Source organism: Camellia sinensis, chromosome 4, assembly GCF_055761805.1.
Source record: "Camellia sinensis isolate YWXY chromosome 4, ASM5576180v1, whole genome shotgun sequence".
NCBI classification, from domain to species: domain Eukaryota; kingdom Viridiplantae; phylum Streptophyta; class Magnoliopsida; order Ericales; family Theaceae; genus Camellia; species Camellia sinensis.
The window spans coordinates 66,571,346-66,591,107 of NC_138964.1; the positions used below are offsets into that span (position 1 = coordinate 66,571,346).

Sequence of the window (19,762 nt, forward strand, 5' to 3'; positions counted from 1 at the left end):
AAACATATGAAAGAAAAAATATCACATATAGATAATTAGTTAATTAATCATTGAACTTGATAAGTAAATTTAATTTTTTAAGTTAGAATATCACGACTCTTCTGAAATAATTCAATAATTAAAAGCATTAGAAAGGGACAGACACACACTCTCTTTCCCCTCTCTCTCTCTCTCTCTCTCTCTCTCTCTCTTCTTCCTTTTAATATGGAAATCTCAAGTCAACCTGACCTAATCATTTGGTCTTGGTTGTTCTACGCACCACCTCATTTCCCACTTTGTTTTCTTTTAGACTTGTATATAATTGCCAGTCTTCATAGCATAGCACATGGGATGGGATGCAAGTATGAAGGTGCATCACTTCACACGTGGATTCTGCTGGGAGCACGAACCCCTCTGCAAACGTTTACACCCTCTTGCTCCCAAGGTGGCCAACAACGACACTGGCACCCCCTCTTTCGATCTCAAGAACTTCATTAGACCTGAAACTGGACCAACCAGAAACCTTGGATACTCCTCTGACCACCACAAGATCATACAATCCAATCAGGTGCGAGATTAATCATACTCAATTTTCCCCTTCCATCTACTAACGTTCGTTTGGAAAGCCGGTTGATTTTTTAATTTTTTAACTTTTTAGCTATTTTAGTCTCAGATTAAAAAATCTCGTTTAGAAAGGACTTTTAACTTTTTGAAAAAAAATAAAATGTAATAATTATAAATTGGATGTGATTTTTGTCTTATTAAATTAAAAAACTTATTTTATTTTTTATAACTAAAATAGTAAAAGAGCCCAAACTTGACTTTCCTAACCAAGTGATATCCATCTATCTATACATATATTTCAAGTCAAACTCAATGTGCCATCTTTATAAACCAAACAACCTGAACTTAATTAACATTTTTTTTTTGTGATGAATGAAATCACTAAATAAAAACATACAAATAATAAGATATCATGCGTAAGAAGAAAATCAAGAAGATATTGCAAAAAAAATCTGAAAATTTTGGTTGCTCGTTGTAGGCGGTGGAGTCACTAACACACCCTGGTGGGACAAGGTGGAATCCGACGCAGGAACAAATAGGGATACTAGAGATGCTTTATAGGGATGGAACGCGGACTCCAAATGCCCAACAAATAGAACAAATTGTTGGAAATGGTGGAAATTTTTTTGGGTAAAATCAGAATTTTTCCTCAAGTTTGGTCTATTTTTTAGGTGGGCCCCGAGTGTCGATTTACTCGGGTCAAAGTGGTAATGCGTTCTATGCCGCGTTGTGATTCACGTGGTATATTTGGTTGCTCAAAACCATTACCGAGTGAATGGGAAATTGAAGCCAAAGTATGCTCCATGGAAATGGAGTTTTGGTGGAAATTCCTTAAGGTTGTAAATTGGCTTGTCCCACATTGATTTGGTGGGAAGTTTTGAAAGGGTTTATAAGGCTTAGAGTGAGATACTTGGGGTGTGCCCCAAGGGGTACCCAAGTGTTTTAGAGGAAGAGGTTATGCCCAAAATGGGCTAGACCCATTGGACCCAAAAATCACCACACATGTGTGGTTGGGTTGGGCTTCTAATCTTTTTTCAAATTAAATTGGTTTGGAATTTTTTGCTCATCCAAACAGAGCCCTTCCCGTTTTGCTATCTGTTTGAATTCAAAACCAACAGGTATCATACCTGTTCAATTCAAAACCAAGAGCCGCATACCTGTTCAATTCAAAACCAAGAGCCACCTTCACATCTATAAATAGGACCACCCTCATTTGATGTTTTTCATATTCATAAATTTCGTTTTTCACTTCTGCTATTTATATTCTTCATCTTGCTGCATTTTATTTCCGAAAGAAAGAGTGTAAACACTTAGTGTGTTCGTAAGGCAAACAATTAGTAGTGCTGCTATTGTTTGTGGTAGATCATTTCATCCTGGGAGATAGACGTCCGAATTCTGAAAGCACCGTAGAGAGGACGAATCTGTCTTAAGGACACAGTGTTAAACACTGGACTTGATCAGAAAAGTTATTCAAATAAATTAACCAAGTAAGTTGTTTAATTTTATTCTGTCTTTATTTGTTTTTAATCAGATTTTAATTTTGTTTTTGTAACAAAATAAAATCTGTAGTTTTATTTATTTATTTTTATTTCGAGTTTGATTTTTGTAATCAAACAAATTCTCTCATTTTCTCTATTTCTTTTATTCTTGTTGTTGTTATGTACACAACAGAATTTAATCTTTTTAAATACAGTGAAGATTGTCCAACAATCTTAAGACAGACTCGTTTTTGGGTATCTTCATTGTATTTAATTTTCTGTGTTTTCAAATTAATATTCTGGTTGGAAAAACAAATAGTGTTTTATGCTATTTGATTGATAGTAGTAATATACTGTCTCTTTTCTTTGACAACAACTAGTAGTACGATACTGGTGTCATTAACAATTCAGAATATTATTTGGTATTACAGAAAATTCTTATTATATTTTATTTTTCTAGTTTTAGTAACAAGGAAAATAAAATTATTTTGTTGTTATAATTTATTTTCTGGTTTTAGTAACTAGAAAATTAATTTGTGTTTTCATTTTTCCTGATTTTTGTAATCAGAGATTATGGTTACTACAACTGAAACTGCATCTGGCAGTGGTACTCCTATTGTTACACCTACATCGGTCCCTATTCAGAACCATGTTCATGTACCAATCAATCATGGAGAAAAACCGGAAAAATTTAACGGTACCGAGTTTAAGAGATGGCAGCAGAAGATGCTGTTCTATCTTACAACTCTTAATTTGGCCCGGTTTCTCCATGAAGAGGCTCCAGCACTTAAAGAGGGTGAAAGTGATCGGCAAGTTGTTGCCGCTGTAGATGGATGGAAACATTCAGATTTCCTGTGCAGAAACTACATCCTAAATGGCCTTGACAATATGCTGTATAATGTTTACAGTCCTCTGAAAACAGCAAAAGAATTGTGGGATTCTTTGGAGAAGAAATACAAGACAGAAGATGCCGGCACGAAGAAATTTGTCGTCGGTAAATTTCTGGACTTTGTTATGGTAGACTCCCAAACGGTAATATCTCAAGTTCAAAGTTTTCAAATAATTTTGCATGATATTCATTCAGAAGGTATGTCTCTTAGCGAGTCATTCCAAGTCGCTGCTTTAGTGAAAAAGTTACCACCGGCTTGGAAATATTTCAAAAATTATTTAAAACATAAACGCAAAGAGATGACCATGGATGAATTGATTGTAAGATTAAGAATCGAAGAAGATAACCGAAAGGCTGAAAAGAGGAATGGGAAAAATCCCATTGAGTCCAAGGCTAATGTGGTTGAACAAGTTCATAAACCACATAACAAAAAGAGGAAGTTTACTGGAGATGGTCCTAAACAAGGCGATAGTAGCAAGAAGTTCAAAGGAAAATGCTATAACTGTGGCAAAACTGGACATCGAGCTTCTGACTGCCGCCCTAAGAAGGATCGTGGAAGTACAAGTAAGAAGACCACCAATCAGGCCAATGTAACAGAATTGGATTACATCTCTGACGGAGTGAATGACATCAACCTCTCTGCTGTGGTGTCTGAGGCTAACTTGGTTGGAAATCCCAAAGAGTGGTGGGTTGACACTGGAGCAACTCGTCACATATGTGCGGACAAGAAGATGTTCACTACCTACAATGAGGCTGCAAATGGTGAACAACTTTTCATGGGAAATTCTTCTACTTCTACTGTGGCTGGACAAGGGAAAGTGATCTTGAAGATGACATCGGGGAAAGAACTGACCCTCAACAACGTACTGCATGTACCTGACATCCGGAAGAATTTAGTTTCTGGGTCTTTGTTAAGTAAAAATAGTTTTAGGCTTGTATTTGAGTCTGATAAATTTGTATTAACAAAGAGTGGTATGTATGTTGGTAAGGGATACATGAGTGATGGTCTCTTTAAGTTGAATGTAATGACAGTTGTACCGAAAGTTGCTATGAATAAGAATGACACATCTTTTGTTTATATTCTTAAGTCAAATTTATGGCATGGTAGATTAGGACATGTGAATTTTGATGCTTTGCGTAGATTAATTGGTTTAGATTATATACCAAAGTTTGAAATTAATCCTAATCATAAATGTGAAATTTGTGTAGAAGCGAAACTAACTAAGGCTCCATTTAAATCGGTTGAAAGGAAAACCGAACCTCTAGAATTAATTCATACTGATGTATGTGATCTAAAATTTATTCAAACTAGAGGAGGCAAAAAGTATTTCATAACTTTTATCGATGATTGCACAAGATATTGTTATGTTTATTTACTTAGAAGTAAAGATGACGCCTTAGAAATGTTTAAACTCTACAAAACAGAAGTTGAAAATCAACTTGGTAAAACCATTAAAATGGTTAGAAGTGATAGGGGTGGTGAATATGATGCACCATTAAATGAATTTTGTGCACAACATGGCATTATTCACCAAACTACAGCCCCTTATTCTCCACAGCAAAATGGAATTGCTGAAAGGAAGAATAGAACCCTAAAAGAAATGATGAATGCGATGTTACTAGGTTCAGGCTTACCACAGAACTTGTGGGGGGAAGCAATATTGTCTGCTAATTATGTTCTTAATAGAATACCCCACAAGAAAACCAAAAGCATTCCTTATGAATTGTGGAAAGGTCGACCACCTTCCTACAAATACTTAAAAATGTGGGGGTGTTTGGCAAAAGTTGAAGTACCTGTTCCTAAAAAGACTAAGATTGGACCAAAAACAGTAGATTGTGTGTTTATTGGTTATGCTCAGAATAGTAGTGCATATCGGTTTCTGACTTATAAATCAGAAATACCTGATATAAATGTGAACACTATTATAGAGTCAAGGAATGCTGTGTTTTTTGAACATGTCTTTCCTTACAAGAAAGGACAGGAATTAAGTTCACAGAAAAGAACTTATGATTGTACACAAAGTTAAGAGACTAATGACAATCAAACACAAGAGACTAGTAATAGTCTCGACCAACAGGATTTAACTAATGATGAACCAAGACGAAGTAAGAGAGCTAAAACATCAAAATCCTTTGGTCCAGATTTTCTGACATACTTGTTAGAAAATGAACCTCAAAACTTTAAGGCAGCAATGACAGGTCCTGAAGCACCTTTGTGGAAAGAGGCTGTTAATAATGAAATTGAATCCATTATGCAAAATCATACTTAGGAATTGGTGGATCTTCCACCAGGTTCTAAACCTCTTGGATATAAACCTCAACTGAAAAGCCATCAACTAAAGAACTAGCTCATAATATTGCTGTAATTTACGATCGAGTCTGTCTCTCAAGCAAAGTCAACTTGAAAGAATTTAGAAGCCAGAAAATTCAAATTCAGTCCTTGGAAAAATCAGTCCATCAGCTTGGTGAAAAGACAGAGAAACTTGAAAAAGGAATTAATTCCTTAACTCAGGTTTTCCTTGAAAGTAAGTCGTGGAACAAGGAAGAGCAACAGCTGAAATCGATAGAAGGGATTCTTCAACAGCTCAAGAGAGCACTTGTTGAATGAGTCAAAACGATCTGGTGTATCTTGAAGCTCTCAAAGCATCAGAAACCACAGAAGCACCAGGAATCGGCTTATCAACTTCCTCTGACAAGTTGTCCATACCATCAGGAGTGAAAACCCTGATACGGCAAAATAACACCATAATTGAACTTTGTTTAAGATTGTCCAAACAGGTTGAAACACTTGAAGGACGAATTCGAGCTTTGGAAGCCCAGAAGTCTCCAGCACTTTCAACCGACGATCTTGTTGCAAAAATCGCAAAACTCTCACTCGGACCAAAGGAGAAGCCAAAGGAAGGAAAAGGACTTCTCAGAGTTCATAGGGATCCAAACAAGTTGCTACAAGACGAGCTTGACAAACTCAGGCTTAAGAATTCATAATGGCCTCAACATCCAGGACAAGGACGGTGACCCTGCCACGAGTTACCAACCAACCACGGCCAACAACAGCAACACCTGGAGCACCATTATTTGAAGATCAGATCCGAGAGTATCGTCAGGACCAGCGACGAAATTATGTTTTGCAGAGGAGAGCAAGAAACGCACTTCAACGAATAAGGGGGCGTCCTTCAACATCAAACACCTTGGAGCAGCAGATCTCTCCAGAAGTGCAGTTACAACTATCTATGGCAGAGCGAGCAAATATAGCACCAGCTGAGGTGTTATACAGGACTAGACGAGATGATGCTCATCATCGAGTTTATGTTCACAGATCTGAAGAAGCCATACTTTGCGTAGGAGAAACGCAAGTCGAGAGGCCCTTCATCCAAGAAGAAAGCTATGAAGAACTACGAAGGAGCCATATGCAGTACATCCACCTTGGAGTTGTTCAAATCCGACTTCAAGTCCTACATCGGATAGAACAAGGGAATCTTGCTGTTCTAGTTCTTCGGGACACAAGATGGACGGGAGATCAAGCAACCTTCGCATCTATGGAGGTTGACCTTACTAGAGGGATACAGATGGTCTACATAGTTCCTAATACTATGATGACTATTGGGGACTTTTACAATCATGTACAAATTGTAATTCAAACCCGGGGATATGAGAATTGGCAAGGAGGTGAAGCCAACCTATTGATCACTCGAGGATTAGTCGGCAGATTATCCAACACTCCCAACGTTGGATTTGCGTATGAAATTCAAGGAGTAACTGAATTTCTAACATCTCGAGGAGTCAAAGCCATCCCAGGAGAACAAGTTCCCACTGATGTTTTACGAGGACGTAACTGGATCATCCGACCACCAGTTAGAAGGATACATCCTCAACAGCCAACAACTGCCGTCTCTCGAAATTTACCAGGGGGTAATTTCAGTCTGCGATTCGGAGATTATGTAGCCGCTCAACGTGCAGATCCAGTTCATTATGATTCCAATGATAATGAAATCATGCAATCTGACGATGATGCTCAGTCTATCCAAAATGAATCCCGCAATCAACAGGAGACACTGTTATTCTTTGAAGAGCAGCCAAATGTCTTCAAAGAAACTCTTGAAGAAGCAAGCATGCGATATGCAGAATTCCAACGACGAACGGAAGGTGGTGAAAGGCGATCACCAGAAAGGCGAGAAAGGCGACCGTATTCAGAACGAAGAAAATGGAAACCACGACCTCAACAAGAATTGCATCCACAAGGAACTTCTGAATTGCATCCACAACAACATCGACATCGGCAAAGAATGTTGCCTACACCAGAAACTGATACTGATGCTGAATCATCCTATCCTCCTCAAGAACAGTCACGGAAGCAAAAGAAGGACAAGAAAGGAAAACCACTTTGCCGAACTTGCTATCCTATGAGTGAATATGAAGGATTCGATGCCGTTCAACTCATCAAGCTAGTACCACATGCAACCAGACCAATTCGAGCAACTGATGGAGCCGTTGGTTATGATCTGACATCAATAGCCATGTATGTTATTCCAGCCTATGGAAGAACATTAATTTCTACTGGACTAGCCATGGAAATACCCTGTGGAATGTATGGAAGAATTGCCCCAAGATCAGGGCTTGCCTTACTACATGGCATCGATGTTGGCGCAGGGGTAATTGACCCTGATTACAGAGGAGAAATTAAGGTCCTTCTCTTTAATCATAATCAGGAGGAATTTGAAGTTCGCGCCGGTGAAAGAATTGCTCAGATCATCTTTGAGAAGGTTTCTTTACCAAGAATGGTGGAGAAAGATGCTCGCAATCTCTGTGACATTCGGAATTATGAAAGACATGATGCTCGTAACTGGAGGAGCACTGAAGGATTTGGCAGCACAGGGAAAGCTGCTTTGCAGTACAAAAATGATGATTCAGATGATTCTTTGGAGTACCATGATCCTTTGGGATATCAACATGATGAAGAAGAATCTGACTCTACTCTTAACATAATCGCCATGATGGAGGAAGTAGACAGAGAAGCGGAAACTGAATATCCGCAGATCGCAAAGATAAAGGCTTTAATTGAGAGAAGACAACAGAAGCAGCCTCATTATCTTTTATCCTCATCATCAGCCGTAACCTCTCACTATAATCCTCCGCAGGATTCAATGATGGGTCCCCCAGGTTACCCACCAGCAACAAGACATGGTCCTTCAATCAATATTCCTGAAAGACCTTCTTATACAGGAATACGATCAAATTTCCGACGAGGAGCTAACAACGAAATGTGGAATTTACCATCTGCAATGCAACAAACAGGAGCTATGTTTGTTATTCCACAATCTCTTGGAAGATTTGATGATGCCTTTATGAGATGGGAATCAATCACAAGGTCCTATGTTGCTTCTCAAGGATTTACAGATGTCAGAGATAAACTTCTGTTTATGGAGAATCTTCTTGGAGAAACGGAGAAGTTAATCTGGACACAATGGCGAATGAGGTATGCAGATGAATATGCTAACCTTGTGGCTATAGGCGATGGGAATGAAGGTACACAGAACATCATCTCTCAGATGAGAACTGTGTTTACTCTTGAAGACCCCTACCAAGGATCAACGCTGATGCAGGAGGAAGCTTATCGTGATCTCGAACGACTTTCCTGCCGAGATGTGAAGGATATCATCAAGTTTCTAAATGATTATCTTCACCTTGCAACAAAGTCAGGACGATTATTCATTGGAGAAGAATTATCCTCAAAGCTTTGGTCAAAAATGCCAGGAGACCTTGGTGAAAGAATCAAGAAAGGATTTGCAGAACGACATGGAGCAAACACAATCGGAGTCGTTCCCCGAATTCTTTATGCTTATAAATATCTGGAAGCTGAATGCAAGAACGCGGCGTTCCAGAAGTCACTTCGTAATCTGGACTTTTGCAGGGAAATCCCTATCCCTGGGTACTATAAAGAACCAGAGAAGAAGTATGGTGTTCGAAAGGCTACCACTTACAAAGGCAAGCCACATAATTCTCACGTCAGAATTGACAAGAGAAAGTATTTACAAAAGTCAAAACACTATAAATGCTACTTATGTGGAGAGGAGGGACATTATGCCAGGGACTGCACAAAGGAGAAGAAGAATGTCAAGAGGGTAGCTGTGTTCGAAAATCTGAGTATTCCTGAAGACTATGATGTGATGTCCGTAGAACCAGGAGATGACGACTCAGATGCAATCTACTCAGTATCAGAGGGGATTGATGATACTGAACAAATCGGAGGTGGTTTGACAGAAACAATTTATATGCTTCGAGAAGCTGATAATGTTTATTGGCTTGGCAAGGAAGGAGGATATCGGGCTCAAATTAAGGTCTCTCCAGAAATCTACCACTGTCAACATGAATGGGATCAGCAAAACCCATTACCAGAAGACAGGAGACCAGAATGTACCACATGCAGAAGAGATTTATCCTCATACTCGAAGGCTTTCTGCAACAAATGTAATGCCTTGACATGTGCACTTTGTGCCAAGCATTACTTCAACCTCACTACGTTCATAACTCGGAAAGCTCCAATCCCCTACAATCAAAAGCCATTGTTACAGGAGCAACAAGAGTACATCCGGTGGTGTGAAGCTGAGATGAAGAGGCTCCGAGAAGAAGCCATCCAATACAAGACTGAACTTGAGGAACTCAAGTTAACAATTAAGCTTCAGGATGATGAACGGGAACTAAGAACGAAGGGAAAATACAAAGAAGAAGAAATACAGGAGTTGGAAAGAGAAGCTGAAGCTCATGTTCAATTTGAAGAAGGTCCCTCAGAAAAGATTCTTGCTCTTGATGAAGTCATTGCAGGAGAAGAATTCAAGGAGAAAAAGAAGAACATGCTTTACAATCTCACCGTGGAACTGGAGGTTCCAGGAGTACAACGAATCCAACTACGCGCAATCCTTGATACGGGTGCAACCACTTGCGTCGTAGATGCTGACTCCGTCCCAGATGACGCCTTGGAAGAAAATACCTATACTGTTGAGTTCAACGGTATAAATTCAAAGTCAAAGGCCAACAAGAAATTAAAGGGTGGAAAAATGTATATAGGGGATAATTGGTTTCGGATCCCTTATACATACAGTTTCCCATTCAAACTTGGAGGAAGAATTCAGATGATTATCGGGTGCAACTTCATTCGAGCAATGTATGGAGGAGTACGTATTGAAGGAGACAATGTTACATTCTACAAGAATGTAATAACAATCCAAACCCGTCAATCAGTGAACCTCTTGGAGGAGCTTGAAGAAGAAGAGGATTTTACAGTGGATCATTATTATGAGCCTTCAACAGAATGGCTATTTCATTCCACTCATATAAATCCTCATTTTGAGCAGCAATTTGAAGAATTGATGATGCAGCTCAAAACCTGTGGAATCATAGGCGAAGATCCTATGAAATACTGGTCGCACAATCAGATTACCTGCAAATTGGACTTGAAGAATCCTGATTTCACAATCAATGATCGTCCAATGAAACATATAACTCCGGCGATGAAGGAAAGTTTCAAGAAGCATATTGATCAGCTTCTACAATTGAAGGTAATCCGGCCAAGTAAAAGTCGACATCGTACCACAGCTTTCATCGTAAATTCTGGTACGTACATTGATCCAGTCACGAAGGAAGAAAAACGTGGCAAGGAGCGAATGGTGTGTAATTATAAAAGGTTAAATGATAATACACACAAGGATCAATACAGTCTACCTGGTATAAATACCATAATGGCAAAGGTGGGCCATAGCCGTATTTATTCCAAGTTTGACTTGAAAAGTGGATTTCATCAGGTAGCCATGCACCCTGATTCAATTGATTGGACTGCTTTCTGGACACCCCTTGGGTTATATGAATGGCTAGTCATGCCATTTGGATTGAAAAATGTTCCAGCAGTCTTTCAGAGGAAAATGGATTTATGCTTCAAGGGCACTGAAGATTATATTGCCGTCTATATCGATGATATCCTGGTTTTCTCTCCAGATGAAAAGACGCATGTGAAGCACATAAAGTCCATGATGGAAATTTGCAAGAAGAACGGGCTTATCCTAAGCCCAACAAAGATGAAAATTGCCAAGGCCCAGATGGATTTTCTTGGGTCAACAATTGGGGAAGGAAAGATAAAGCTACAACCACATGTTGTAACCAAGGTAGCCCAATTCCCAGAAGAAACGCTCAAAGAAACTAAGGGCCTACGTTCTTGGTTAGGTCTCCTCAATTATGCCAGGCAATATATTAAAGATTTGGGCCGTATGCTAAGCCCATTATACTCAAAGGTCAGCCCAAATGGAGAAAAGAGGCTGAATGCCCAAGATTGGGAGCTGATCCATAAGATCAAGGCCAAGATCCAGAAGTTGCCTGATCTGTCAATTCCTCCATTGCAGTGCTCCATTATTCTTGAAACAGATGGATGCATGGAAGGGTGGGGAGGAATTTGCAAGTGGAAACTAGCTGCTAAAGACCCACGATCAACGGAGCGGATTTGTGCATACGCTAGTGGGAAGTTTAATCCGATTAAATCCACTATTGACGCCGAAATCTACGCATGCATGAATTCCCTTGAATCCTTCAAGATTTATTATCTTGATAAACAGCAGCTTACTCTTAGAACTGATTGTCAGGCCATAATCAGTTTCTTCAATAAGACAGTGGATCATAAACCATCACGGTCCAGATGGATAGCCTTCACGGATTACATTACTGGCTTAGGCATAGATGTGTCATTAGAACATATTAATGGTTCTGATAATACTCTTGCTGACGCATTATCTAGGCTTGTATATTCACTGTTTTCTATTACAGAATGGCCAACCAAGGAGGAGCAGGAAGATATGGAGGTGCTAATCGGCCTTCAGCAACTCGAAGAACTTATCCAGCCCTTCAGAGACATGAACGGATCATCCTCTCTCAGACAGAGCCATCAAGTCGCTGGATTGATCCTCAATTTCATCCCATTGTTGTACGATACCAATCTCTCATGCAGCAAATTGAAGATAGGTTCACTTACGACTCAGGAATCTCCTTTGATGAAATGGCCGAAATCCAGGCCAGTCTCGCCGAAGAAGAAGACAACGCCATTGAACAGGCAAGAACAGCGGTTCAACAGTTACGTAAGATCCAGCAGCTCAAGCTTGAAGCCATCGCTAGAGCCGCTTGCAGTGACAACCAATACACTGACAAACTGCCGGAAGTACACCAGCAGACCTGTGAACTGAATGAAATCGACGGCGAATTATTTGATCTCGTCATGCTGATGAGAATGTTTCGTTATTGATAAGATCAACAGGTCGGATCTTATTCCATGCTTATCTCTTTAATAATGAAAGAACGTGGTGGGCGTGGTCCAGAGTCTAAACGATAGCTGTCAATAAGTGTCGGTCAGTATTATTCCGCTTTAATCAATACTCAGGCATTTGAGAAAAACTGTTGGAATAATATCAGTTTGTCATATTATAGATATTTTGCAATAATGTGCCCGAATTATGAACCTGTCATAATCTGGCTCGTCTATCAATGTAATTGTGTGAACCAGAGTTATGAACCTGTCATATCCTGGTAGACAAGTTGTGTCAATGGAGAATCATCAGGACACCAATAATGCGTCGATGAGGCTAACAGTGCACTCGGCATTATTGCATGCATCCTTGATATTTTCTCTATAAATAGGTTGCAAACTTAGAGTTTCAAGCATCAAGACAAGTTCCAAAAACTATACTTGACACTAGAAATCGAGTCTCGAGTCTTGTAATCAAAGTTTGAAGAAGCTTCCGCTCTCTTTAATAAATTTCTGTAAGTTTCTATCTAGTTCTTTTCTTACTTACTAGTAGATCCTTTCTCTGCTTGATGATGCAGCTCAAAACCTGTGGAATCATAGGCGAAGATCCTATGAAATACTGGTCGCACAATCAGATTACCTGCAAATTGGACTTGAAGAATCCTGATTTCACAATCAATGATCGTCCAATGAAACATATAACTCCGGCGATGAAGGAAAGTTTCCACTACACATCGATCAATCACTTTTTCTTTCTTCTCTCTCATTCTCATCTATTCATTTTTTCTCTCACACTCATCTATTCAACTACACAAAAAACAAAAAAAAAAAAACATATATATATATATCAAATCATCAAAAACTCCAAAACTTCAAAAAAAATTTCAAAATATATAACTAAACAAATTTTTTAAACTCTCTTCAAAAAATTATTTTTAAAATAATATCTAAAAAACACAAACCAAACAAGGCCTTAATGTACCAAGCATTGTGGTTTGATAATAAATGGAGGAGCAAAGCTAGAGACTACGTTTGGAATGTGAGTTGACTTTTTAACTTTTTGATTTTTTGGCTATTTACGGCTAAGAAGTCTTGTTTGGAATAGGTTTTTTTGGATTTTTTGACTCTTGCGAGAGAAAATGAAATGATTATGATTTAGATGTGATGTTTTGTCTTGTTGACTTTTTAACGCATTTTATTTTATTTTTTTATTATTTTAGCTCAAAAGCTATATGCCAAACGAAGCCTTAAAAATAAATTTATTAAATATTTTACATAATACTTATATGAGTATGAAATCTGCATCACATAAGACTCACTCATATAAGTTATTGTATAAAATATTTAATAATTCATTTGAAATTTCTTGTGAATAGAGAAACATGCCCCATGAACGGGGTTGGTGAGCTTTCTCTTTAGGTGTAAATTTGAATTTTTAGATAATTTGAGACGGCGGTGAAACACAACATATGTTTTAGTTTGATAATTTAAACTATTCATTTTATAAGTTCATCCATGAAAAAATAAGATTGATCCAATAATTATAACTTTTATTTTATCACATTTGTCTTAAATAAAAAATAAAAAAAAATAGACCAATATGTTTCTAAATATATATATCTAAATTTTATTTATTTTTTGAATAAACACAATAAATGGAGAATTATACGATTATCAGATCATTCTATTCTTTTTTTAAAAATGACATACATGGAAAGTCCTACCAAATAAACCGTTTATATCATAAAAACAAGACTGGTTGTAGACGGTTTATTTTCCCTCAATTTTAAATTTGAACTTGGTGGTTTCGAAATTAACTATTTTAGTAAGCTTTTTATTTTTTTACTAAATACACGCAGAAAAGCAAAAAAAGTAACTTTTTTATTTTAAATTAAAACGGGGCCTTAAAAAAGGGGAAATTTCAAATCAGTCTAAAAGTTAAAAAATAATTATAAATCAATGGTAAATTTTATCAATATTAATTATTAAAATTATATACTTTTCCTTGTATGTATAACAACTTCCCCCAACTTAACACTGATGAGTAATTTTCTCCTTAAGAAAAATCCGACCCCAAAGGATTAGACCTTTTCAAATTTAAGTTTGAATTTGAACGTTATGTTTGGATTCATGAGACCTTCACAGGTCTGTATCGATAGTTTTCATTTTGTATGACCCTTCATGTATATAAAAATTAGGTTGGTCAATAATCGTAACTTTTTCATTTTATTACATTTCTTTTGAAAATAAATAGATGGCCTATTTTCAAAAATACACATGTCGTCTATTTTTTGAAAACAAATACAATAAAATAAAAATCTTACAATTATTGAATCAACGTAATTTTTTTTATAAATGATATATAGTCATAGAACTCTACAAAATAGGCAATCGTAATGAGTCCTATGAGTTTGAATATGACAATCAAATTCAAAGTTGAACTTCAAAGAAACTCAATCTGTAAAATAAACTAAAGAAGTGTAAATAAGATTTAGAAAATGAACTAAGATATTTTGTTAGAGGTGAACAAACCTGAGCTTGCACTATATAGTAAGAAAATATGTAATTCTAAGCACGACCAATTATCGGGCCTAATCTAACTAACCCAATCTTGACCTTAAAAAAGCTTTTAAATTCTAAGCCCGCTTACTTAACTCAATAGATATATGCTATTAATGTTTTTATTTTTTTATTTTTGACTTGAAGTGATATTAAATTATTTAGACCATTTTAATTACTATTTGAATTTGAAACATTAACAAAATTCAATGGTAAAATATCTTTTAACAATTTTTTTAGAAAAAATTACAAAAAAAAAAAAAAAAAAAGAAGAACAGAAATTTGAGCTTTGTAACAAAAGAAACCTTAAACTTTTAATTTCATCAATTTAAACCCTAATCTTTTATTTATTTTCAATCTAAATCATTCACTTTTTTTCGTTAAGTAAAATTGTCAAAAAAATATGTATTTTAATAATTAAACTCAATGTGGATGTATGAAAAATGTCTAAAATACTTCGTTTTCATTAATTTTTATGACTAAAATATATTTTTTCTGACAGTTAACTCAACAAAATTAGATAATTAGTTGAGATTGACAATAAATCAAAATTTAAATTGATAAAATTAAAAACTTAAGATTTCTTTTGTTATACTGCTCAAATTTTAATTTTTTTTATTATAATTTCTCCAATTTTTTAATATAAGTGAATGAATTATATATATATATATATATATCTTTTATAAATATTTTACTTTATTATCTTTTATAAATATTTTACTTTATTTTATAACTAAAAAATATAAAATTACAATTAATATTTTATAAATTAGCATACCGGACCAAAGTTGGGTTAAAACTTTTCCTCTCATCAAGTACAACTCAAATATTGCATCGTTTGGGAACAGGCTAATTTACTAATTTTTTGACTATTTGATTACAATATAAGCTAAAAAAAACTAGTATATTTAAGATGACTTTTTGATTTTTTACGAAAAGATGTGCAAAAAGTAGAGAAAAAATAGAGGGTATGTTTGGTTTGTGTTTGAGAGATGTGTTTTAGAGATAAAAAGTACAAAAAATTGTTTGGTTTGGTTTTTTTCAAAAGGTGTTTTGGAAAATTATTTTGAGAGAGAGTTTTGGAAAAAGTGATTGATTTGATGTGTGTGAGAGAGAAATTTGTTTGGAAAACTTGTTTGGTTTACAAGTTTTGAGAAATTTTTTTGGAAAAATTTGTTTGGTTTCATTACTTTTAAAAACTTATTTGTAGAGAAAATTTTCCAAAATTTTTTCCGAAATTCAAACCAAACGAACCCTAAATCTTTGATTTTTTGGTATGAGTTGTTGGTTTTTTGTCTTTTTAGTATTTTTTTGACTTTTTGACTAAATGGGCTGGTTCCCAAACGAGGCCTAAGGCTCCATTTGACAAGTTGGGTTACGGTTAAAATAATTAATAAGTCAAAATATTGAATTTCATTATTCTTTTTATTTTTCTGTACCCTTTTTTAAAAAAATTAACTAGAAATAGTATATTCTCAAACACCCCTAATAAATAAATAAACAAAGGTCTTCTTTGGCATGATCTAAAAAAGTCAAAAAATCAAAAAATCACTATCCTATTTAAGTCATATCATCTTATTTAAATCACATCACATCTATAACACATCACTTCAAACCCAACCTATACCCAACCTATATTTCATAAAAAGTCAAAAAGTGCACTTATTTATATTATCCAAAACCACCACCTTATCAATTAAATATATTTTTTAAATTATAAAAAATATGAAACCCACCACCTTACATCATTCACAACCAAATGAATTCATTACCTCCAATTATTAAAGGCTTATTTTAGAAAGTGAGTTAGAAGTCACTTCTCTACTTTTAACCCACTTCTCTCTTTCAAAAAAAATTAAAAAAAAAATCAAAATATAAATTTTAACCATTTTTCCAAAACATTTTAAAATTGCCAATATATCCTCAACCTTATAACAAATGAGAGGGTATTCCGTCCAATCATCACATAGACTTTTTGTGAAAGCAAAAAGATAAGACGCTCTTCCAGAAGTTGTGGACCACAACCATTAATTGTTCAATAATTGTCACAATTTTGTTTGCTTCTTTTTAATTAAGTATATGCGGATTAAAATATCAATTCAAGAAAAGGTCTTAATAACAAATATTTCTGGGCACAAGGAAAAAATAAATAAATTACATTTGAAAATATTTTTTTTATGAATTTCATAAAATTTGTAATCTTTGAACTTTTTTTTTCAAAATCACTTTTTATCACAATTCCAAAATTAACATGGGGCGCTTGTTATCATTTGAGTTGAAAAAAAAAATGCTATAAATTTTAAATAATTTATTAATTTTTTTTTATCAAATTTCTTAGCATAAGAGTCACACAAACCCATGTATATATAGGTCTCACATAATGTGAGAGATTTAATAGAAAATTTGATAAATTATTTAAGATTCTTATCGGCCAATCCAATTTGATGAGACTTAGGCTGAGTTTGGGGACTTCAAAAAAAGCCAAAAAGCCAAAAAGTTACTCAAAAAGTTAAAAAGTTAACACTATTCATCAAAAGTCAACAATTACGGCTGCACAACTCCCAATTCAAATTTTTCCCTGCAAATCAATTTTTACAATTTTTTATTACACATTTTTCAATAAAAAGTCAAAAAGTTAACCCAAACATCTATATTTTCAACCTCAATTTTTTAGTCCAAAAAGACAAAAAGTACACTTTTTTAGTCTTCCCAAACTTGACCTTAAAACTCAGTTCAATTTGATTATTTGGAATTCCTATCCTAACTTTAAAAATAAAATAAAATAAACCAAGGGCAATATTGTGAATTTGAGAGAGAATGAAGCACATACCACAGCTACCCTGATCTTTGACTTGAACAACAGCACCTTCCTTCCTCCAATCGACGGAGTCCGGCAAGGCCTCGTTGAGGCGAGGAGCATATCGGTCGGTGACCTTGGGCATGGAAGGCCTCCGCCTAGTGCCGGCCTTTGCACCTCCCAGGTACATGGATCGGTACTCGTCGTTGGTCAGGTCAGCGAACTTGTTCAGACCCACTTTGTAGCTCCGGTTCTCAGCGTTGTGTTCCTCGATGAACCTCAGGTTTTCCTTGAAGATCTCGAATCTCCTCTCCTTCTCACCCACTGCCATGGCCTCGCCGTTGTAGGACTTTCCATGTTTCACAACCCATGATTGGTACATACTCATCACCTCCTCTTCCGACCTCCTCCACACCACCGATTTTTCATCGGTCCACATGTCCACCGCCGTTGATAAAACGAATACCATCATAGACATAACCACAACCACTGCCATGGAGACCAGGGATCTGGACCAGCCCATGTTTCAAGATACAATCGTAACCCTGATTATGGTTTTCGAGCTGCAGGAGCGGCTCAGAGTGTGGCCTCCCTTTGTAAAAGTCCAGGAGTTGAGTAGTCTGTTTATTGGCGGGTGTGGACTTCTTTATTTATCTATTTATTATTATTATTATCATTATTTTATGTCTGAACATGGTGCGTGGATTTATTCATAAAAATTATCTGATTTATATTTCTACATTAGACATATACGCAAAAATAAAAATCTCATCATTATAAAAAATATTTAAGGCTCACAAAAGAATAATTCACAATTTACTTTATAATGATGTGATGTAATATATATTAATATCTGATTTGTCATAATTGTAACTTTTGAACACTACTAGAAATATAATTTTTTGCGTCTACTTTTTTGTGACTGATTATTTAACAGTCACAAAAAATCATTTTTAGACATCAAAATCTCATTTTACCATCCCATTTTCCTGACCCAATCGTGTTCTTAAAAAAATAAAATAAATAAAAATTAGTAAAACTTGACTCTCTCTTTCTCTCCCTGTAATCCCCTTTTTTTCTTATTTCCCAAATCTGAACTCTCTTTCTCTCCCTCTCAAAATCTGTCTCTCGCTTGACTCTCGCTCGAATCTCACTATCTCTTTTGCTCGAATTTGTCACTCGAATCTTTCGCTCAAATCTGTCGATCGATTCAACTTTCTCAAGTCCACAATTGTTGAAGATTTCATAATCGGTAAGCCTAAACACATCTTCATCGATTCAACTCTCTCTGTAATGATCCGAGAAATCAAGTGTGCTCTGAATTGCTCTCTCTCTCTCTCTTGTCTCAGTTTCTCTGTGAGATCAGTAAACATGGTGAGATCAGATAAATCTCTTCGAAGCATTCACTTCTTGTTCATCTTTACGCCTTCTTCGTTAACTTGTTGCTTATCCACTAATCTCGCTGCAATCTTCTCGATTGATCAGGTTGTTGTACAGAAAGTGAAGGAATCGGAGATAACCGAGCAGGACTCGCTTCTACTAGTACAGTTCAGCGTTTGATTTTCATTTACAGATGATCATTGCAACCTATATATAAATTTCACTGTCTACTTATCTTCATTTTTGTGGATCGAATTCTGGAATTATAATTTGAACTTACGGTTTTCTCATATTCAGAATCAGATCATTGCTTTAAATAAGTCATACTACGCTGAATCTGGATTCTGTTTTGTTCAATAATTTATCAGTGAATTTTACTGTAACTCAAATCCGAATTATGATCCAGAGAGTTTGAATCTGAAATGATTTTTTTCTACATTTAAAATTAATTTCTCTAGTGTTGCGACTTAGATATGAATTTCATTGTCTACTTGTCTTCATTGTTTGTGGATCAAATTCTGGAATTCTAATTTGAATTTATGGTTTTCTCACATTCAGAATCAGATCATTGCCTCAACATTGTTCAGTAGTTTTTTGTTGTTGAAAAATTTGTGATCTACTTGTAGTGGCTAGTATTTTGCAAGCAGAGTAACTTTTTGTACATGGAACTTATTTCTCTTCTTCTGTAACTTCCCTCTGCATTGGTGTAACATGTGGCCTAATCATTTAGTAATGTAGATCAATTGCCAGATGGGCTCATAGAGATATCAAATGTGTTAAAGAAATAGTTTAATTTCTAGTTCATGTTTTTCTTGACTCTTTGTCCAACCTTACTTTTG

At 35.8% G+C, this 19,762-nt stretch overlaps 1 protein-coding gene across 6 annotated transcripts in view; it reads right to left on the reverse strand.

The window, feature by feature from the left end:
- Positions 1-18,217, reverse strand: part of LOC114262018 (cysteine proteinase mucunain) — a 29,046-nt gene extending 10,829 nt beyond the window's left edge. Inside the window, exons 1-2 of one of the 6 annotated variants that reach the window (XM_082925123.1) lie at positions 17,577-18,217; positions 65-485 (exon numbers count right to left, since the gene is read on the reverse strand). In XM_082925123.1, coding sequence (XP_082781249.1) covers positions 355-485; positions 17,577-18,066 — 621 coding nt within the window. In that variant the 5' untranslated portion in view covers positions 18,067-18,217 and the 3' untranslated portion in view covers positions 65-354. Of the gene's footprint in view, positions 1-64; positions 516-1,896; positions 1,965-12,834; positions 12,995-17,111; positions 17,325-17,576 lie in introns of those variants that run through there. The other 5 variants (XM_082925122.1, XM_082925124.1, XM_082925127.1 and 2 more) reach the window with 5 other exon arrangements.
- Positions 18,218-19,762: the final 1,545 nt, after the last annotated feature.